This window comes from Siniperca chuatsi, linkage group LG20 (assembly GCF_020085105.1).
Source record: "Siniperca chuatsi isolate FFG_IHB_CAS linkage group LG20, ASM2008510v1, whole genome shotgun sequence".
NCBI lineage: Eukaryota > Metazoa > Chordata > Actinopteri > Centrarchiformes > Sinipercidae > Siniperca > Siniperca chuatsi.
The window spans coordinates 14,398,772-14,419,976 of NC_058061.1; the positions used below are offsets into that span (position 1 = coordinate 14,398,772).

The following is a 21,205-nucleotide window of genomic DNA, read 5'->3' on the forward strand; positions in this document are numbered from 1 at the left end:
GGAGATGGATGGGACAGAGCGGGAAGGGACGGGGATCGGGGGTATTTTAGGTGTATCGGCCCTGTGAAAAAGGGCTTGTTGCGGGGGCTCGGAGCTGCTTTAAAGTCTACTATGTGGGCCGCTGTCAGCTGTTGTACGAACTGCATGTGCTGGGGGAGGGTTTGTGTGTATGTGTGTGCGTGCTCATGTGGGCTCACACGTCCATAGCGGAGTGGGAGTATAAATAACATTTTTCCTACAGATGTTCTCACCTTGACAAATCTGTTCTTGGCCTGTGTGATACTTCTTGGTATATGGCACGATGGTCCAACGTAGCTCAACCTTTGTTTACTTTCCTTAACCTCTCCCTGCCCCTGTTCAAAGCATTGCTTTTTAAGAACAACATTTACATTTGCGGTATTTAACTGATGATGTTTTCCAGAGTGACTGATAATAAGCGAGCATTTCTCAAGGACTTGAACAGGACACATGGCTGGAGACAAACACGTTGACTGCTGCAGGGATTCAAATTATGGTCTTTTGGTTACTGCATCTATTTCAGAAAGATTCTTTGATTGTAGTCATACTGTAGTTGAATCAGGGCAAGAAGAGGCGTTAGGGAGAGAGGGAAGGGGGATGAAGAGAACATGGGAGATGATGTGAGAGAAATGAGAGGCAATAAGGAGATAAGGGGAAAGAATGAAAGGCCAAGTGCAAGGTGAAGGAACAGAGCAGAAAAACAGAGAGGGGAGAAGATGATAAGAAGAGAAACAAGTTCATGAGATGTTAGGAGAGAAGGGCGGAACAGAAGGAGGAAGGTGTTGAAAGTGCGTCCTTGAGGAATTCATTTATCTCTTTGCCTCTGTTTGGTGGGACCTGTCATGGAGTCTGTCACCATCGCCTGTAGAGTTCTGCTGACATTTCCTTCAGCAGTTGAGTGTGTGTGAACACCATGTACCAGACTCACCCTAGAAACACACTGTCATATACATAGTCCCCATGGCAGAATGGAGAGGGGCAGCATAGTCGTCATACCAGTGATGCCAAGACACCAGTGGCAAAAGATGCCGATCTTTTGAAACTCATAAGAAAGATATGATGTTACAGAGCAGCACTGGCAAACCGGCTACCAGGCTGGCATTGCCAGTGCAGGATGACTCAAATGGCACCCATGACTGAGAACTGATAATGCCAACATGGTGCCCATCTGGCAGATCAGTGTAATTTATCACCATGCCATAGATCAGTGGTTCTCAGCCAGGTGTTTGGACCCCTGTCCCAGGGGGTTGAAGATAATTTTTGGGGGTTACGGTATTAATGGGACTTTAAAAAACAATTTTTGAACTATGTAAATGTATTATTCCTTTGATAACCTATGTTTTGTATTATCTTGTTTTTTTTTCTGATAATCCTACAAAAGCTAAAAAGGCAAAATAAGTCTTAGATCAGCTGTTCACCATTTTATGCACCCTGTGACAGGGGAGTGGACATTTCTTTGCTTTAAGGGGTCACAATCCAAAAATCTTGACATGCACTGCCATACATACTGTTATATCAACACTAGGCATTACATGTGTTTCAACAAGCAGAGCTGATATATAGTACAATGTGAGTCATGTAAAACCCTAAAGCCTTGGCGCTTCAAACAGTATTGCCACGTTTAGCCCTATGAATTTCTGGTGCTGTTTTCCAGAGCCAGAATCTAAACTTGTTTGTTGAACAGACTGTAGCCTAGAAACTGCTGTCCTTAGATCTTACTGTGTTTTTCAACTTCTTTCATGAATGGATTCAAATTAATATCCAGACCAAAATTGATTTTAACCACAAGTTATAGGTAAGGGTGTCAGTTAACCACGCAGTTGGCCTTCCTTCCTTTCAGCTTCTTTTTGTTTATCCCTCCACCATTACACAGCAGAAATGCTTTTTGACTTTTTAGTAACACAAATTTTAATTATTCAAATTTAATTCAATTAGGCAAGTCACAGTTTGTTTTATCGAGATGAACTGGCAAGCTATAAAGAAGAGAAGAAGAAAGGAATGGCCTTTTTAAAATGCTTTTTCTGAGCTTAAAGGTCCAGTGTGTAGGACTTAGTGGCATCTAGCAGTGAAATTGCAGTTTACAACCATTTGAATACCGCTCACATCACCCTCCCGTCCAAGCGTGTAGGAGAAACTACTGTGCCCGCAAAACTACTGTGCCCGCAAAACTCGTGAAAAACGCGAACGGCCCTATCTAGAGCCAGTTTTTTGTTTGTCAGTTCTGGCCTGGCAGTGCAACATGGCAACCTCCGTGGAAGGGTACCCAGTCCCTATGTAGATAAAAACGGCTCATTCTAAGATAATTATTTTCAGGTGATTATACACTAATTAGAACATACTTCTAAATATTATATTCCATTTCTGCCAATAGCTCCTCCTAAATATTACAAACTGGACCTTTAAGTGCGCAGAGCCTTCCTCTGAACTTTCAGCCTGTGAGTGCAGTGATCTTCTCTTTCTCACCTACAGTATTCCTCCTGTCTCTTTCCCACCTGTTTCTCCTCCAGGGCTGACACTGCCAAGATGACGCAGCCCATGAGGGGGGACCAGGTCCACCAGCCGGCCCCAGCCTCCAAGTCGGCCAGCCTGTCCTCACCAAGCGCGGCTCGCCGCCTATACCGCAACTTGTCTGGAAAGTTCCGTGTGGGCACCAACCCCCCTGCCCTGGAGGACAGTGTGGTGTCAGGACGGGGAGGAGACAAGGAGAGGCTGCGCAAAACCACCATAGTAAGTCATAGAGAGAAAGAGAAGGAAAAAATAATAAGCCCAGCAACATTGTAGTCTAAAAATAGTAGGGGAAAACATATAGACTTGGATAGTAACAGCATACACCCACCCATCTACTGTAACTATGGTAGAGCAAGACAGAAAATATATTGTGAGAAACATTCTGCATGTGTACATGGTTGTGTGCAGGGAGAGCGAGTTGGACATGAGTGCAGTGTTCAACATTCACTGATACAAGCTGAAAAGCCCAACACAACGTATCATAACGTAAGCTTTTGGTGCTATTCTTTTTCAACTTAATGTAAACTTTTTTTGTATCACAGTTTCAGAGTAATGAAGCATTGTTTGAGGCAGTGGAGCACCAGGAGTTGGACTTGGTACAGCTGCTGCTGTCCCAGTACAGTCTGGAGGAGCTGGACCTCAACACCCCAAACAGTGAGGGCCTCCTGCCCCTCGATATTGCTATCATGACCAACAACGTGCCCATGGCCAAGCTGCTACTGCGAGCTGGTGCCAAGGAGAGCCCCCACTGTAAGTAGAAGAACACAACAAACCTGTAGTATTGTACATTGTGTCACAACACCTACAGTAGGTATTGTGCAACTTGCTTTTGTGACATGAAGAATACTGTGTTTAGCACACTTGCTGTGTAGTTGTATCTGATTTGACAGAGGGTAGATAAACACACTGTAATATTATGCTCACTATAGTGGGAGTTACAAGTGTGTTTCTTCATTTTACTGCATAGCACAAACACCCACTTGCTGGAGTGTGTTCATTTTAAGGGAGGTCACGCAAAGTTGCTAAAAGCTACTATTAAGCCTATTGTTACGGTCCATACAATTGCACAAAGATAATCATTACATAAAATTGAGTCTAGAAGCTCTATTCATCTTTTTACTGTAGAAATGATCCAAAATCTCTTCTGGGGTCACCACAATGTCTCTGTGCTAATAAGAGCAGTTTCTCTCATTTATTCATTCTCTGGTATTTAATCATACTTTTGCTTGTAAATTTTGACATTTCTGCACTTTTGTTAGTAGAACTTTGGCTTGCCTACAGGTGAATCACACCATAGCAAATGCTATTTTGGCTTTGAGCGGGAAGCAAATTGATTTGCCTGATCCTTTAGCCAATCTTGTGTGATATGTGGAATAACCCTAATTTAGTTAACTTCTGCCAATCACAACGTGTATGCTTTATAAGCTAATGATGTGAGAGGGCCAAAACCCACATATATATATATATATTTTCCAATATAGATTTCAAACTTTAGCATAGCTCAAAACTAATAGCAGACAGGGTTTGTTTGGGCTTCAGTAGCCACTCTATGGGAATCAACAACTGTCATTGTGGAAGCCAAAGCTGCTGTCACGACAGCATCAGCTGCCACCAAAGCAACCAAGCACACATAACTCATAACACAATCTCTTATCATGCATGCTCACACATCTCATTCTGTTTTCTGCTGGCAGTGAAAACATATTAAAGGCGATGAAGGGGTGGTAATAATGATGCAATATTAGTCATCTTCGTAAGCACTTTTCACTGTCTGTGATCTTCTGAGCTTCTGCTCCTTTCCCCTGTTAATGATTAGAACTCGCCAGTAAGGCTCCTAGGATGTTTGTGTTTGTACTTGTGCATGCGCACATACACACACACACACACACACACACACACACAAACACTTCTCCAGAGCTGAGCCAGATGTCTTATAAAGGTATCACTAAATTGAAAACACTTGAATGGAAAGTGATGTTTACTGAAGTTTGCTCTTTGATTGTGCTCTCTCTCCAGAACTCAAAAAACTCATGAGTGGGAGATGTGTGTGTGTGTGTGTGTGTGTGTGTGTGTACAAAAGACTGAAAGGGAGAGAACAACAGCACATAAGGAAAGTAAAGGCTAGCCTTCTATTTTTATAAGCATGTACTAATCAAACTCCATCTGAGGAAAATTTACATCAAAGACACTGCAGACTTTTCCTTGAGCTTTGAAAGGAATTGATTCTGATGCTTGTTGATATTGCCATGCTTGATTTAATTTGGTATGGTTACCAGAGAGACAGACAAAGGGCAGACAAAGACAATCAAACAAATTCTCAAAAGCAACTTCATATTCACATTATAAATGCCTTGGTGGCTCTCAATAGGACAAAGCCACTTTAATGTGCTGTAGAGGATCCCAGTCTCGATGTGAAATAAGGACAAATCAAGACACACGTACACACTGGTGACAGCATCTGGACCAGTTTCGAGGCCTGGAATGGCTGGAAATGTAAATCAAAATGGACCTTCAATAGTTATTTCCATCCGTCCAAGGATCCTCAGTAATACTCCTAACTTAAGCCCTAACCCTAACCTTAAAACTCAACCCCAACCCTCGCATTACCTCTTTTATAAGTGACTAGCAGCCTTTACGTCTTCACACAAGTGGCTGAAGAGAACAACAAAACTGACACCCAGAACAGACACTCAGATTCAAAGAGAAGCTCGCAGCCACTGAGGAGACACGGAGAGAGCCGCAGAATTAAACACCCAGATGGACATTTTGACACGGAGCTTTAAACTTACTGTCAACAGTGGAATCTAACGCTCAACAGTGGAATCTACAATGAACAAACACAGACCACACAGACTAAACACAGACACACACCAGTCCCAAACACTCCAAGAATGACCAGCCACCAAAGAAGAAGTACAGTATGTTACTGTACTTTGTGACCTTAACAGCTTTACATTACCTGTTATATACTTTTATTTAGAGGGATCTGTACATGTTGTGCAATTGGATTTGAATCTTTGATCTTTGTGTTATGCCACCACCAGCCACTATCACTAACCGCTCAGCCATTAATTTGAATATTTTCATTGAGTGTTATATCTCATAGTGATGTGTTTTTTGTTTAAGTAAACATCATTGTTCACACTGTTTTAGTAACACCCTACCCTGTTTCAGAAAAACATTCCTCTGATGGAGGCTGTGGTATATGATATTAATAGACCAGTTATACACATTTTTTCCACACATTTTGCAGAAAAATTGTTTTACAATGGCAGTTTAAAATGATGCCTATGCATGTTCCCACCATTTTGTGTTCCCTTGTAACCACATATGAAGACTACTCCTCCCTCTCTTGCCCCTCTCATTTTCATTGCCACATTTTCTGTGTCATTTTCTAGGTGATGTCATCTCTAAAGAGTGACTGCTTAGTTAAATTAAGTTTATTGAGGAATCTGCCACAGCATTTTGGCAAACAAAGCCATTAAAAAGAGTGGCCTGCAAAAGCAATTTGCAACAATGCAGGCAGAGGGTTTCTTGCAATATCAGCACAGCCATGTGCATTGTTGCGGCATTTGATAAAAGTAACACCAACATAATATTTACTTCTCTAAGTGAGCTGGTAAATCATTTTTTGATGAACACATGTTTTGTTCCTGAAAACATCCACAATTGTATAATTCTACTAGAGTTATTAGTTCTCATAAAAAAAGCAATGCTTGTACAGGAGAATTCTCTTTTAATTAAGAATTTTCACTATCGTCGGTTGACAGTATTTTGCGTTTACTCTTTGAATCTTGCCCACTCAAATTTATAGTCCAGCATTGCTCAGCTTTGAGCTGTATTTACCAACTGCCTTTTTTATGTGTGAATATAAAAGATATTTTATGTATGTCAAAGTAGTTTTGAAATAATGGAGTCACTTTAACATGTGCCTAAGTGTAAAGAAACTCTTCTTTTAATACAGTATGCATACATTGACTTTTCGCTCTTTTACTGTCTCTCCCATGTGTTTCTTAGTTGTGAGTCTGGAGGGCCGAGCAGTGCATTTGGCCACCTTGGTACAGGAGGCTGAGCAGCGGGTGTCAGAGCTTCAGGCCCAGGTTGGAAGTGAGGGTCCTGGTGAGCAGGAGGGATCTGACCAGGAGAGGCAGCTAAAGGCCTGGGAGTGGAGGCTCCGGCTCTTCCGACGCATGCAGACAGGGTTCCAGCATGCTAGTAAGGCTACAGGATGACTTTGATGTAGAGCTGGGCGATAAATTGATTTGATCTATTGATTCGAATTTATGGTTTAGGACAATGTTTAAAAATTTTAATTGATTTTCACTTTAATTTGGGTAATTACGGTACAGAACTGCTGCTAAAAAGCAGGTAACATTAGCGGAATCATTTTCCCATAGTATCCCATATGAGAAGAACGTGGAAAGACATTACAGATGCGTTGGCGTTTCACATCGTATATACAGTTGAAAAGCCTGGATTCATCCACATGCTGAATACAGACGACCCCAGATACGAGCTACCAAGCTAAAAGTATTTGTTGCCCTGCCCCATCTATACAACGTGAAAAAAATCGCAAAGCAGCTGGAGGATGTGTTGTTTTACTCCACTACGACAAACCTTTGGTCCAGTCGAACCATGCAGCCCTACATGAGTTTGATGGCACATTTTATTACTGATGATTGGACTCTGCAAAGTGTCTGCCTCCAAACAGCTTATTTCCCTAGTGACCACACCAGCGAAATAAACACCCAGGGGCTGAAAGATGCATTGGGCTCCTGGAACCTCTGGGAAGACTGACACATGTGCATGACTACAGACAGTGGCACTAACATGATCAAAGCTCTGAGACTGAATGAGTGGACCAACCTCCAGTGCTTTGGACACCAACTGCACAACGCCATTGGTAAGTGTCTAAATGGCAATGCGTAATTGCATTTATTTGTCTGAATAGTGCTTTAAATATAAAAGTTTATTGACTGATAGATTAATGAAGCCATACTCAACATTCTTAATTACTTAAACTTAAATAATTTTCTAGTATAAAAATAGATTTTTTTAATTTCATTTCATTTGAATCAAATGCATACATATTTCCACAAAATGCATCATATATAGCACACATACACTGTGTATGTGTGCATGTGTGTGTATGTACCTGTGTGTTTGTGTCCTTTGTATGCATCAATAAAATTTTGAAAGGTGAAATAATTTTTCTAACAGAAAAAAAGACTTGTTTAGACTTTTAAGCCTATATACTGTATGTGTGAATGTAGTCCATGTCACAGTACTGATTGTTTGTTTATTTTTTCTTTCTTTTTAAACAGAGAATGGTGTGAAGGACCCACGGATTGAACATGCCATTGGGGTTTGTAAAAAGGTTATCAGTGCTTTTTCCTTCAGCTGGAAAAAAAGAAGAGATGGCTGTAGTACAGACTGAGCTCAGTCTACCCAATCATCAGCTTATCACAGAGTCCCCAACCAGGTGGGGTTCAAGGCAAAAGATGATAGAGCGAGTCCTGGAAAAGGAGAAAGCCATAGCCCATGTCCTGGGGTCAGAGAAGAAAAGCAGGCACCTTGTGCCCACATGGCAAGACATAGATGTATTAGAGTCAGTGAATAAAGCCGTGAAACCACTGCAAGATTTCACTGACGCCCTGTCTGGGGAGGCTTATGTCAGCGTCTCCTACATCAAACTGGTGCTCCACCATGTGCTCAGAAGCAGTCTCCTACAGCCAGAGGAGGAAGACACTGAGCTCACAAAAAAACAAAACATACTGGGGTACCTTAATGACAAATACAGTGACCCTGTCACAGATTAACTCCTGGACATGGCCTCACTGATGGACCCCAGGTTCCGGACAACTTACATTGACCATGACAAGGTGGAACAAATTAAGAAAAGAGCTGTCACAGAGCTGATGTCTCTGCCCACTGACAAAATCACACCACAGCCTGGCCCAGCTGTGCAGGTGCACCAAGAAGAAGCTCATCCTGAACCGAAGAAGAAAAAAACTTTAGCAAGCTTCTTCAAGAAGAAAGTGCCATCTTCCTCCCAGTCAGAGGCAGACAAAATTGAAACTGAGCTGGCAACCTACTTGTTGTCCCCTGACACAAACCCAGACACTGATCCACTTCAGTGGTGGAATTGCCACAAAGCAAACTTCCCAAGGCTCAGTAATCTGGCCAAGAAATACCTTTATATCCCTGCTACAAGTGCCCTGTTAGAGAGGGTCTTTAGTGTTTGTGTGTGTGGGGGGGCATTGTAACATGCCACAAGGCATGTCTCGAGCTAGAGGCAATAGACTGGCTTGTGTTCCTTGCAAAAAACTTTGAAAGACATTACAAGCATGTTTTTTCTTAGGGATACAATACATTTTTTTAAGAGGCACCTTTTTTTTTTTTAAAGTGAAATTTGGTGAAAGTTAGATTTGCACTTTATTAATCCCAATAGGGAAATTCATCTTTGTTTATTTTTTAAAATAAAAACAAAACATATTTGAATAATTCCTTTGTCTTTGTTTGTTTTTATGGGAAAAAAATCAGGTGACTTTATTTTTAGGCCATATCACCTAGACCTACTTGGTTGGTTGTTACAGAGATTCTTTTACGTGCTGAACAGTTAAGGGAAGTTTGCTGCTCAGATCACTCCAGCAGTCCAGCAGTCATCTTTCATCGTTTTCATTTTTGCACCCTATTTCTCTGCTGGCATTCTGTCTGGACTGAGTTAATGGCTTCCACACTGGGAAGCCTAGCACACGACTCTGTGTGTGTCTGTGTGTGTGCAAACATAACACGCCTGCATTACTGCTTTAATTTTTTATAGGCATTTCATGACACGCTTAGTGGCAGGGTAGACAGCCATGCCACCCCCTGAAAACAGACACACTCACACACACACTCTCTTCCACCCAAACCAATCTGCACTTTGATGCAAAAAGATCGTTCCCCTCTTTGTAATTCCACATACTCATGTAGTTTGATGGGTAAGTTCTGGGAGCACGGATGGAAATTATACACTACATGTCAAAATTATGTTTATGTAGTTACATTCACAATCACAATCAATGACATCCTCGCTTCTTCTCAGTGTTAATTGAGTTGACATTGATTTGTGAAGATGGTAGATTACAGATGCACCGTTGTTGTCATTTCCATCCATTACTGACTGTAAATTGCTTCAATGTCAGAACCACCCATTACTTGACAAACTTTTCCCACTTCTGAAACTGAGCACTGCGTTGTGCAACAGACCAGGAAGGCTAAATGATGTCATCACAGTTAGCTGCCAGTTGTATGTGCTCGCTTCATTATAATGGTTATGTTACGTCCCCAAAAGGGCTAGGGGATGAGGGGAGTAACAAATTAGTTTATAACCCCAGGTTTTTTTGAAAGGAGGTAGAGGAAAACAGTTGTATGACAAAAGAATAACAAATTTAATTAGCAGAATAAATAAATACAAGGTTCAACAGAAATGTGTGTCTTCAAACTGGAAGAGGCCGGTCTGCCTATAATAGAGACAACAGACAAGTTATCTTAAAATCAAACCAAGATCCAAAACAGAACTTCACCACCCTCCCTTCTAATCAGGAATCACCTACCAATCACGGTATATAACAATAGGCTCACGCGAGTCACGACCCACAAACACACAGCGCATACGCTGCCATCAGGCCCACTGGCACCCATCATCAGTTCTCCCCAGGCTTTTAAGATCCCACTCCTGATTAGAAGTGGACGCAGGTGATCCCCAGGTAATGAGGAAAAGACACAGGGCACACACAAACAAATACACCCACAGCACTTCGGCCATAACACACCCTCACATAAGAACAAACTAGGTTTTTTCTTACACAATAAATACACAAAACATATTAGCTTTTCTATGTAGCAACACATTTCCATCTGCAATAGCAGATAGGTAACCACGATGTGCCACCTGAACCATGTTTTAAGGTAGTCATCTCACCCTCGGGACAGTGCGTCAGCCACCACATTGTCCGACCCCCTCTTTGTGTCTGATCTCAGTGTTGAATCCCTGCACCAGCAGGGCCCAGCACATCTACCGTTGGTTCTGGTTGTACATTTGGGACAGAAACACAAGAGGGTTATGGTCAGTGTACACAATCACAGAAGCTGGACTGGAAAAGTGGGGACCAGAGAAATGTTTTTACTTAAATCACATGTGGCACCGACAATAACCTTTTGCAGCTCTGACTGGCGCATCTTAATGGCTGTTTCAGCCTCCAATCTTTTCAGCTCCAACTCTGTCATGAGCTGAAATTCCCATTCCTCCTTCCTTTCCTAAGTCTCCAGCTGAAGACAAGCTAACCTCAGCTTTAATCGGGCATTCAACTTAGAGCCAGGAGATGACTTGACCGAGACTGGATCGAACCGTGGCAATGTGAATGGCTTTACCTCCGGCCCATCATCCCTTATGCCACACATAAAATCAATAAGCTGCGGCTCGGTCGCCTCTCCCACCCGAGGAGCAACGCCGTTAGCACCCAAAGGCTCCGTTGTCTCAGTGCAGCTCCCGCCCACAGACCACAATAGTGTCCACTGGTTTGGTGGCCTTGGCCAAAAGTAGGATTAACCACAAACTCATCCAAAACAAACGCTGCCATACTCCCCTAAAGCAAAACAGCGAAACAAAACACCATAGCCTGCAGCTAGCCCAGGCTAACATACTAGCCCGTTCACAACAACTAACATCTACCAGCGGCAAACACAATGAGCCTGTTGCCAGATGTTACCCGCAGTCATTAACACTTTGCCGAGCCTTACAAAACACAAAAAACTTCCCCAGATCCTGCCTAACTCATACTTTACCTGTGTATCTTCTGGGGCGTACCAGGCACAAGGCAATTTGAAAGGCTACACATCAGCAGACGAAGCCCTGAAATGCCAACCACGGCTTTCTCACACTGGGGTGGGTGCTGTATCCTATAGTACACACACTAGACCTGTTTCAGAAGCAGGCTGTCTTACACAGCTCACACTCCTACTATTGGAAGCCTCAGGAACAGGGCCAAAGGCTCCATTGTCTCAGTGCAGCTCCCGCCCACAAACCACAATAGTGTCCACTGGTTTGGTGGCCTTGGCCAAAAGTAGGATTAACCACAAACTCATCCAAAACAAACGCTGCCATACTCCCCTAAAGCAAAACAGCGAAACAAAACACCATAGCCTGCAGCTAGCCCAGGCTAACATACTAGCCCGTTCACAACAACTAACATCTACCAGCGGCAAACACAATGAGCCTGTTGCCAGATGTTACCCGCAGTCATTAACACTTTGCCGAGCCTTACAAAACACAAAAAACTTCCCCAGATCCTGCCTAACTCATACTTTACCTGTGTATCTTCTGGGGCGTACCAGGCACAAGGCAATTTGAAAGGCTACACATCAGCAGACGAAGCCCTGAAATGCCTACCCCCGACAGAGAACTTTATACCCGCCTAGGATTACCCCAAAAATAAGAAAGGCAACACAATACAATAGTGCCCAATGGAAGAGCTGACAACAACCCAGCTGGACATTCACCTGTCTAATTGGGGAAGCTGTTTAAATATTTAACAAAGGCTAGACAAAAACCCAGAAACACCTAAACATCAATATTCACTGCAACAACCACCAGACATAATACACAAAGAAAAAAACTGGCCTCTAAATGAAACAATTTTCGGATCTCCTTTCAAAATTGATCCCGGACGAAGTCCCCAAATATGTTACGTCCCCGAAAGGGCCAGGGGATGAGGGGAGTAACAAATTCATTTATAACCCCAGGTGTTTTTTTAAAAGGAGGTAGACCAGGAGACAAGGAGGTAATGTGCAGTGTAGGATCTTAGTCTGCTTGTGTTTACCTTTCTGTCTCTCTACTTATTTACTTGTCATCTTTCTGTCTGTCTGCCTACCCAGACTCTCCAGATGCTCCCAGTGTAGCTCGCCTGTCTGTCAGCAGCAGCACCAGTCTAAGGGTGGACTTCCAGGAACCTCTCTGCGTCAACTCTGCTGTGGTTACCAAGTACAAAGGTCAGTCACCGTGCCCATCCCACTGCTTCACTTAGAACCACTCAGTATCACAATATGTAAACATCTTTAAAACTTTTTAAAGTGTTAAAAAAAATAATGTCACAAGCATTTTTTAATTGTTCAATACCATTTTTTTCCCTCAAGTTGTATACTGAAGACACATTAAAAAATGTTTTTTGTGGTTGTGTATGTGTTTGTGTATATTTTCAGTGAGCTGGAGCAGTGCTCCTTCATTCAGTCCTTTGCTGGGTGAGATGGTGGTGGAGGACACCACTCTGCTACAGTGCAACATCACTGGACTCACTTCTGTAAGTTCTGCCAAAATCTCCGTTCCACCTTTATATTGACAGTCTGAACTGTGGAATCTTTTTCAGTATGATCAGTCAATCAGTAGGAATCAGGAAGAATCTTAGGCAGGATCCAAAATAACAGATTCAAATCTCTTATATGTGATGCTGTCAAAAGGTAACACTAGAAGCTGCTCCACTGACAATAAATTTTGTGTATTTATCCTCCCCTGCACATCACACCATTTTCACATAAACCTAGTGAAGTAGTCATATTTCCTCTGTTCCCACCTTAGTTTCTAAGAACTACCAGATAAAAAGAATATAGTCCTGCATCATCTGGTAGTTTATGGGTGACAAAGCAATACAAAGAACCACTAAGCTCTAGCTTCTCCAGCTGTTGGTGCTGACCGCAAAAAAATTTAGAAGCCATTCTCCCACATGAAGGCCCCTGATATTATTTACATACGAGCTTGAGGCGTTTGCTTAGGCGACATTTGAAGGCATTTCCCAAGTGACTCTTCGTTATTACATACATCAAACTCCACACACAAGTTGTAGTCACCATCAATCCCAAATGATGGGGGTGAAAGACTTGTGGCCTTGCTAAAAACACAATTGGAAAACACAGTTTATTTGTTATTTGTTGAAACTCTTGGCTGCTGACCATTCATAAGCAACAGTTGCGAAACAGCCTCCAAAATGATTAAAAGAGCAGCTTGGTAGCCTGCCACCTGATTTATGTTTGGCATTTTTAAGTGTTCATGTAGACAAATGGACGCTTCACTGGTTGTTTGTTATTGTGTGAGAGAAACCCCTTCCCCCCTTTAAGACCCCTGCTGCCAGCCAAAGCTCACTCCTGTCACATGGCAGGGGTCAAGGCGAGGTCAGGAAGTGTCGGCGGCTGGTTTGATTGATCTGGCTGAGAAAGGAGAGACAGAGGCCTGCTGTCTGCACACTGGGCACAGAGACAGACAGAGCTTTTAGATAGACCCTTCACCCTCCACACACACAGACATACACACACTGAATTTAAGACAGACAGGGACCTAGCACGCCTATGAAAATTCACAGACACTGTTCTTTAGGTTGTAGCTGTGTGTGTGATGACATTTTGCCTTAACTGTCATGTGTTCTGTCCTTACAGGGGACCTATTACTATGTCCAAGTGTCAGCCTACAACATGAAGGGCTGGGGCCCTCCACTACTTTCTACCCCTGCCTGCGCGGCACCTTCCAGTAAGTCACTATTGTGTGTACGCATATGTGTATGTTCATGTGTGTGTCTACATTTTACATAAAGCAAAACATAAAACTTCCACTTAACAACCAAACAAGACCTCTGAAGGGTTTTCGCTGGCCTCACTAAATTAACACCACTGCAAAATAGTTTTCACACAGGACTTAGCTGCAAGATGTGTGTGTCCTGGATGAAAGATACAATCTCTCATCTCTCATCTCTCATCTCTCAGCTTTCCCACACATAAAGGGACTGGGACATTGCATCATTTCACATCCACGCAATCGATTTGGTTATTCCATCGTCATTCCGACGTTGTTTTGACATCATTAGGGGGTGACAGCTGGACCCTCCTCGGCCAGCAGGCTGGGTGGGTTTCGGGACCCCCTCTGCGGACGTCAGTGTGTGTAACCATAGCCTCAGGATGGTGTTTGGGGCTGGCTGGCAGAAGAAGCTGCCCGGGTTCAGCCAAGAAGTTAACCGTGAAGTCATGTGCAACAACAGCTGAGGTGTTGACTCACCACAGCAGCTCTGACCCTCTTTCTCCCTTTCTTTATCTATATGTCTATCTATCTAGGTTTTCTAATAAGTTACAAAGGGCAGATTGATGACTTTAAAATGTTTTCTTTTGTATATAGTTTTTGTTTGGCCAAACAGTATAGGGTTACATTTGTTGTGTTGTAAGTTAATTAATTTATGTGAAGTAATTATTTCAGTGTATTGATTTATTAGATGAGTTTCATGATTGCTGTTTGTGTTCAGCATGCAAGTCTGTACAGTTGGTACACACCTAAGAGAGTGAACATAGGTGCTGTGATTGTGTGTGTGTGTTGGCACACTTCGGGCACATCTGGGGAACACATGAACATGTTTGTCCTCATCAGCACACCGTGTTTTTCAGCAAGTGTGTGTGTGTGTGTGTGTGTGTGTGTGTGTGTGTGTGTGTGTGTGTGTGTGTGTGTGTGTGTTGTGTGTGTGTGTGTCTTCATTTTAGGAGACTGGGCTTTCCCTCTCGTTTTTTCTACTGTCCACCTCCCTCCCTCCCTCTCTCAGAGCTAATTTCGATGTTGCGTGTTTGTGTTTTCCATTTGGGCCTACCACTGGAAATATTTGCATGTCTGTGCTGTAGCACGCGGCGCGGCCCCAACAGTGGGGGCCTTATACCGGGCTATGGACGCCCATTAAAGGGCCCGCTTGTCCTGTCGGGACAGGCACCTTTCCGGGAATAGAGCTTACCGTGTTTCAGCCCCACGCACCCTCCGGGGGGCTCCGGGAGAGGGAGTTGGGGTGGGGGTGATGGGGGATGGGTGGTGGTTGATGGTGGTAGGGGGGCGGGTTATCGCTGACACATCCTCAAGTGAGCAAGCAAGGATGCTGGCTTACTAACACAGTAGGCAGAAGGTGCTGAAGGATCATTTTTTGCAGAGCTGGTCATCTATGAGGAGGGAAGGGAAAGTGTGTGTTTGTGTGTGTTTGTAATACAGTATACAGTAAGTAGGTTTTCAATGTTTTTTATGATGGTTTGTAAGTGTGTATGATTGGAGGAATGAGAGAAAGACAAGAGACACAAAGAGAAATAGAAACAGTCAGAAATGTATTACAATAAATGTACAATAAGAGTCTTTTGCTTCTGGAGGCATAGTGGGATGTGTGGTGTGTTACTTTCCTCACTTTCTGTCACTGGAGCAGCCACACCATATTTGTGTGTCTGTGTACATGTGTGTGCGCGTGTGTGTACATACTAACTGTTCGGAGCCCAAATATATGCAGGGCAGCCAGTAGCAGTGGTGCTCAGTAGGTCTGTCTGTCAGCCAACCACGGCTTTCTCACACTGGGGTGGGTGCTGTATCCTATAGTACACACACTAGACCTGTTTCAGAAGCAGGCTGTCTTACACAGCTCACACTCCTACTATTGGAAGCCTCAGGAACAGGGCCAGCCCAAGAATTTTTGGGGTCCCAAGCAGAATTTGATTACCCCCCCCATCCCCAGACTAATTTCACCTAGAGTCCCACTGATGTATGTGTCAGCACTGTATGGACATACAATAGTGAAAGTGTCACATCAGCCAAGTATGATCTAGATTCACTACAGTTAAAATCACTTAAAGAAAATTTACTGTATTAACTTGTATTTTGAGCATTTCATAACTTAGTCTCTGGGCGCCTGCTGCTGAGTAGTGTGATTCTGAGGCATGCTTCAAATGAACAAGTTTTCCATAAAGGTTAAAACATGAAGTCCAATTTAGTTTCATCTAACCAAAGTTATTGCTCCATAGTCCATAGATCCAGGTTCACCAATTTCAAATAAACCAAATAATATTCAATCTTTCCACTGTGAGCACAATCTGTAGCTACCCAGTAGCAACCTGTCTGTAATAAAAATCTTACAAGGCTTGCACATCCAAAAAACAAGGAACTACTGCAGGTAGTCAACGCCGGTTGATGTTTCTTTATTCATAGAAAAAGAATAAACTTCTGGACTGATCTACAATCAAATGAAGACTGTTGGTCTGAAAAAATGACAAATACAAGTGGAAAATATATAGAACAAAGAAGGATGTCTCTCTTTGTTCCAGTTGTGTTGAAACTGCCATTTGGGAATATTAGAAGTTTCAAACTGTAATTACACACTAAGAAGCCTATACCCAGTACCTGATGTACCTGAATACCTATTTTGCAGGACCAAACATACAGCAGGCATCCTGTATGTCAGCTCATCTCTGTAAACCTGTAAAAAATGTCTTCAAGCTAATACAGTTATATTGGGAAATTCCTGGCTACTGTAGATGATGTAGCAGAAATCACACTGTTAAAGTAAGTCTAAACGAAGTCTGACAAGACAAGACACCATCTGAGTTTAGCATATTTGCTAATTAGCACCAAAGCACAGCTAAAAGCTCATTATTTTTTGCAAGTATCCAAGTATTGGACAAATGACATTTTTGACCTGATGATGGCCCTTAACAAAAATTAAGGGATAAACAAAGTTGTTACAATTTAACATAAGGGGAACATGAATGTCTGTACCAAATTTCATGACAATCCATCCAATACATGAGCAAGAGCAAACCCCAGAGACCACCATTGTTTGGCCAACCGGCTGACCGATAGACTGACACTGCGATCTTAGAGCCATTCCACTAGCATGGCTCAAAATTGTCTTGCAACTAGGGCATAACAGTAAAATATTTAATAATAATCTTTATTACCTCTGTCTGCAGGTTGGAGGGATATCGATGGCCGTGCTCCACGTCAGAGAGGCCAGAAGGAGGCACTAGACCAGCTTCTGGGACAGATAAAAGAAGCTCACCGCCACTGTGTCTGCCATGGTATCAACAACTTTTTGATCGATTTAGTGGCCGTGTTTACCAAAAAGACCTAACAGTAATATGAGAGCTTTTGCATGGTTGACTCCTGGTGAAACCCAACCCCCAAACCTGGTAGTGATAGTGACTTGGTGTATTCACTGAACTACACATGAGCACATGTTCATACTAAATAAACTGCCATTGAGTTTAAATATGGAATTACATACAGCAAATATACCACAAATATACTTTAAATATACCCTAACTTCAGATCAGTTTTTAGTACTTTTATAATTTAGTTTTTAGTACTGATATCAGTTGAAGTAAAGTGCAGAAGTTAAAGTGAAATGCACCCTGAGCTGTGGTATGAGCTTCTGACATTAACCTGAGCTTCTGTCATTTTCACTACCCCCGTCACATTTTAAACAAACACATCTGAATTTTTAGCCACCATCTAGTTCATGTTTCAGAAATATTCTTGGTGTAAACAAACACGAACATGAGCAATGGACGGTTCAACTCGCAGGTGCAACACGTCTCAGCAATTGCTGTGTTTCATCTCACCTTGACAGACACTTTACAATCTCAAGCACGACAAGTACTTTGGGGGCCATACACCCTAAGACGGCATGCCACCTCAAAAATAATACCCTCCCCTCTGTCTCAACAATCCCCCACCCCCTTATATGTCTTTCCATGACTCAGCCCTTCCTCTACTGAATACCTCTCTCTCTGTGACAAAATGCAGATCAACTTCTCTCACACTCAGGCTGTTTATATCCCCAAACACTGCTGGCTGTAAGCTGGTCCCATAAGTGTCAAAACCTGTCCACACTGACTCTTTTACATGACAGCAAACTACATTTAGCATTGAGAAAGTTGTCTCTCTTTTTCTTGCACACCCACATTCCCAAACACACTCACCCACTTACTATTGTCCACTGTGGCCTGACCATATTTGCAATAGGGCGCGATGCAATATAATAGTCAGTATTGAGTGGCTCTTGGTTCTTCAGACGGCGACTGATTGAGCTTGAGAGTTCAGGCACGGTAGCCAAGGTGGCGTGTCCCGGGGTCATGTTTGTTATTCCTGTAAGAGACGAGTCCTGGGCTGGAGTCGAGAGAGGGCATAAATTAACACTGACTACTGCTGCCTCCCCCCTCCACCCCCCACAGCCCGCCAGTCGTCCTGTCTACTGTCCATACATATACACACATAAAGATAGACAGGCACATACATAGATACACATGTACATGAACAGACACAAATATTCAAGTACATACTCTCTCTTTCAACTCTCTCCCACATGTCCATGTACACACCCATCGTAGCCCGGCTTATAGCCCACGCCACATTCTCCCTCTTGTCCAAACACTATTAATTAAACTGTGAAAGAGGCCTTGACTAACACAGGCACCCCAGCAGTCGGCCCTACTTGTCTGTCTTACTCAGTGTCAAACAGGGACTGAGGCCAGAAGGACTGGAGCTGAACAGACTCGCGAGTAAAGAGAAATGTGGGGAGGAGAGAGGGGTCGAGGGGCGCTGTTTTTTCTTGTTACTCCACCTCGACTTGTCCACCTGAAGAGAAAATTTGTTCTTTTTGGGGCCTGAATGGGGGGATTTATTGACTTTTAAGTGGCCCGGGTCTGGAGTAAGATCACCTGGGAGGGGAGGGAATCTGTGAAGGGTTTGGGACTCAGGGTTTCTAATGAGTTGGTTGGTGCGTTATCTCACCAACAGGCGCCCACACAAACACACACATACATATATACACACACCTCCCTCTCTTGCCTCCAACCCCCTCCAGGCCCACTAAAAATAAACATGTCCCCACAGACTTAACTGACCTCCCTGTCAGTGAGTGGCAAAGGGTTAAGACACATACAGACACACACACACAAATTATTACAGCTCCTTGGCTCCACTCATATGGCTACAGCTCAAGACATGCCATGCTCCAGCAGCTATAGTATATGCAGGTAAACACACACACACACATACATATACACACAGTTAGGGTCCCTCTGGGACCTGAGAGCTAGTGGTTCCCTCAAGGCCCGTAGTCTGCTGTTGGCAGCCAGCATGACTGTCAAATGGTGCCGCGCCACTGGAGCACATGAAATGTTGAAAAACATTCCACTCCGACCGTGTTGTTGGACGTGTCAGGTTGGTTGTCAATTAGGTAACGACCTGTCACTGGAAGAGATGTTTCTAGAGTTTGTCAGGACAGAGGTATTCATTGGTATTAGCAAGAAAATCAGAAAACCGATCAGAGTCGTGCCACAGTTTCTCACAAATGCTCCGACTTTAAGCATCAAAAGCATCAGAATATTCATTCAAAAGAAGTAATCTGACTCAGTTATTCTGTTGCCATGAAATTAACATATTTTCTCTGTCTTGTCAACACAGAACAGTGTAAAGCTCCACCACAAGTGAGGAAGCACTCAGTATCCAAAAGCCTGCGCCACCTCTTCCAACCCACCAGCAAATTTGTTAAAAGCTTGAAAAGGTAAATATATTTTTGTCCAACTTTCCTCCATGAACTGTGATGTAAAAATAGTTGACTTCCATGTTGTAGACTTTTGATATGAAAGGAATTGCAATTACTATGTGTAAGGCAAATTTAGTGTTTAATTTGTCAATTTACATATATTTTCGATTAGTACCCATTTTGGAAAGAACACATTATATCCATTATTGAATATTAAATATACTACTGATTGTGTGTCATGACTGTGTCATGGTTTGCATGTCAGAAACTAGCTTTTGGGTCTACTATCACATTTTTAAAAATATGTAGTCATTTTGAGAACGCACACACAGTGAAGTGCAAACCAGTGTAAGCTTTATTCACCAAATGTTTTCAGCTATCTTGCATTCAGACACCAAGGCAAGAAAGCCAAAAATGTTTGATGAATAACTCATGGTGTACTGGAGAAGAGTTGTGCAATGTGTCATTTTGATATTTACCCATTCAGTGCAGTAGTGTTTCTTTTGTAACGCGTGGACTTTTTCTTTGTTACTTTCCAGAGGTCTCTATCTGACATCCATATTCTACAGAGATGACAATGTGTTGGTGACTCCAGAGGACCAGATTCCTATTGTGGAGGTTGAAGATTCCTACTCCAGCTCTCTCATGCAGGACTTCCTCTGGTTTACCAAGGTAGACAGACAGACAGAAAAGAAGAGAGAGAGAAAAAAAAATAAAGAAAGAAACATATAAGAACAAACTTTGATATATTTCTCAGACAATTGATGACCTACTACACACCCATTAATACAGTCATCATGTAACTGATACAAGTTAAGTTAATAAACAAATAAACAGAAATTATTTATTTGGATGATGCTAAAAATGGGTTTTTGTTTTTGTTTTTAGCAATTTACATGGACACATTTTAACAAATTCTTACATTATCCATCAGTTATTTAGCCTGGCATCACCAGACTGAACCTCTCAGTTCATTTTTGATTACCAAGGGGCATTATCAACAGGCGGAGACCAAAATGCCTCTGGACACAATTGGAAAGACCTACAGCCAATCAGAGCAACGAAACGTGCTGAGCGACACATACAAGTTGGAGCGGTGCTTGGTCTGTTTTGAAGCAGAAAAAATCATCATCATATTTGATCAGCACTGCCTGGTTTGACAGTTTGATCTGAATGTCGTGAGACTGGTGCCTTGCGCTGTATCAACCAGTCAGAGCAGCCAAACGTGTGACATGTGACTTCAAATCTGGGCTGGTAATGCTACTCTGTCAGCCACTGTATCAAACCCACCCCATATTAGATAAACGGCTGTGATTTGT

At 42.7% G+C, this 21,205-nt stretch overlaps 1 protein-coding gene across 6 annotated transcripts in view; it reads left to right on the forward strand.

The window, feature by feature from the left end:
- LOC122867693 (ankyrin repeat and fibronectin type-III domain-containing protein 1) overlaps positions 1-21,205 on the forward strand; it is a 137,448-nt gene that overhangs the window by 107,525 nt on the left and 8,718 nt on the right. For all 6 annotated transcript variants that reach the window (XM_044178812.1, XM_044178816.1, XM_044178814.1 and 3 more), the window contains 9 exons: positions 2,526-2,745; positions 3,069-3,276; positions 6,544-6,741; positions 12,445-12,558; positions 12,769-12,866; positions 13,993-14,083; positions 17,308-17,415; positions 19,805-19,904; positions 20,426-20,558. In XM_044178812.1, the coding sequence (XP_044034747.1) occupies positions 2,526-2,745; positions 3,069-3,276; positions 6,544-6,741; positions 12,445-12,558; positions 12,769-12,866; positions 13,993-14,083; positions 17,308-17,415; positions 19,805-19,904; positions 20,426-20,558 (1,270 nt within the window). The remainder of the gene's footprint in view (positions 1-2,525; positions 2,746-3,068; positions 3,277-6,543; positions 6,742-12,444; positions 12,559-12,768; positions 12,867-13,992; positions 14,084-17,307; positions 17,416-19,804; positions 19,905-20,425; positions 20,559-21,205) is intronic.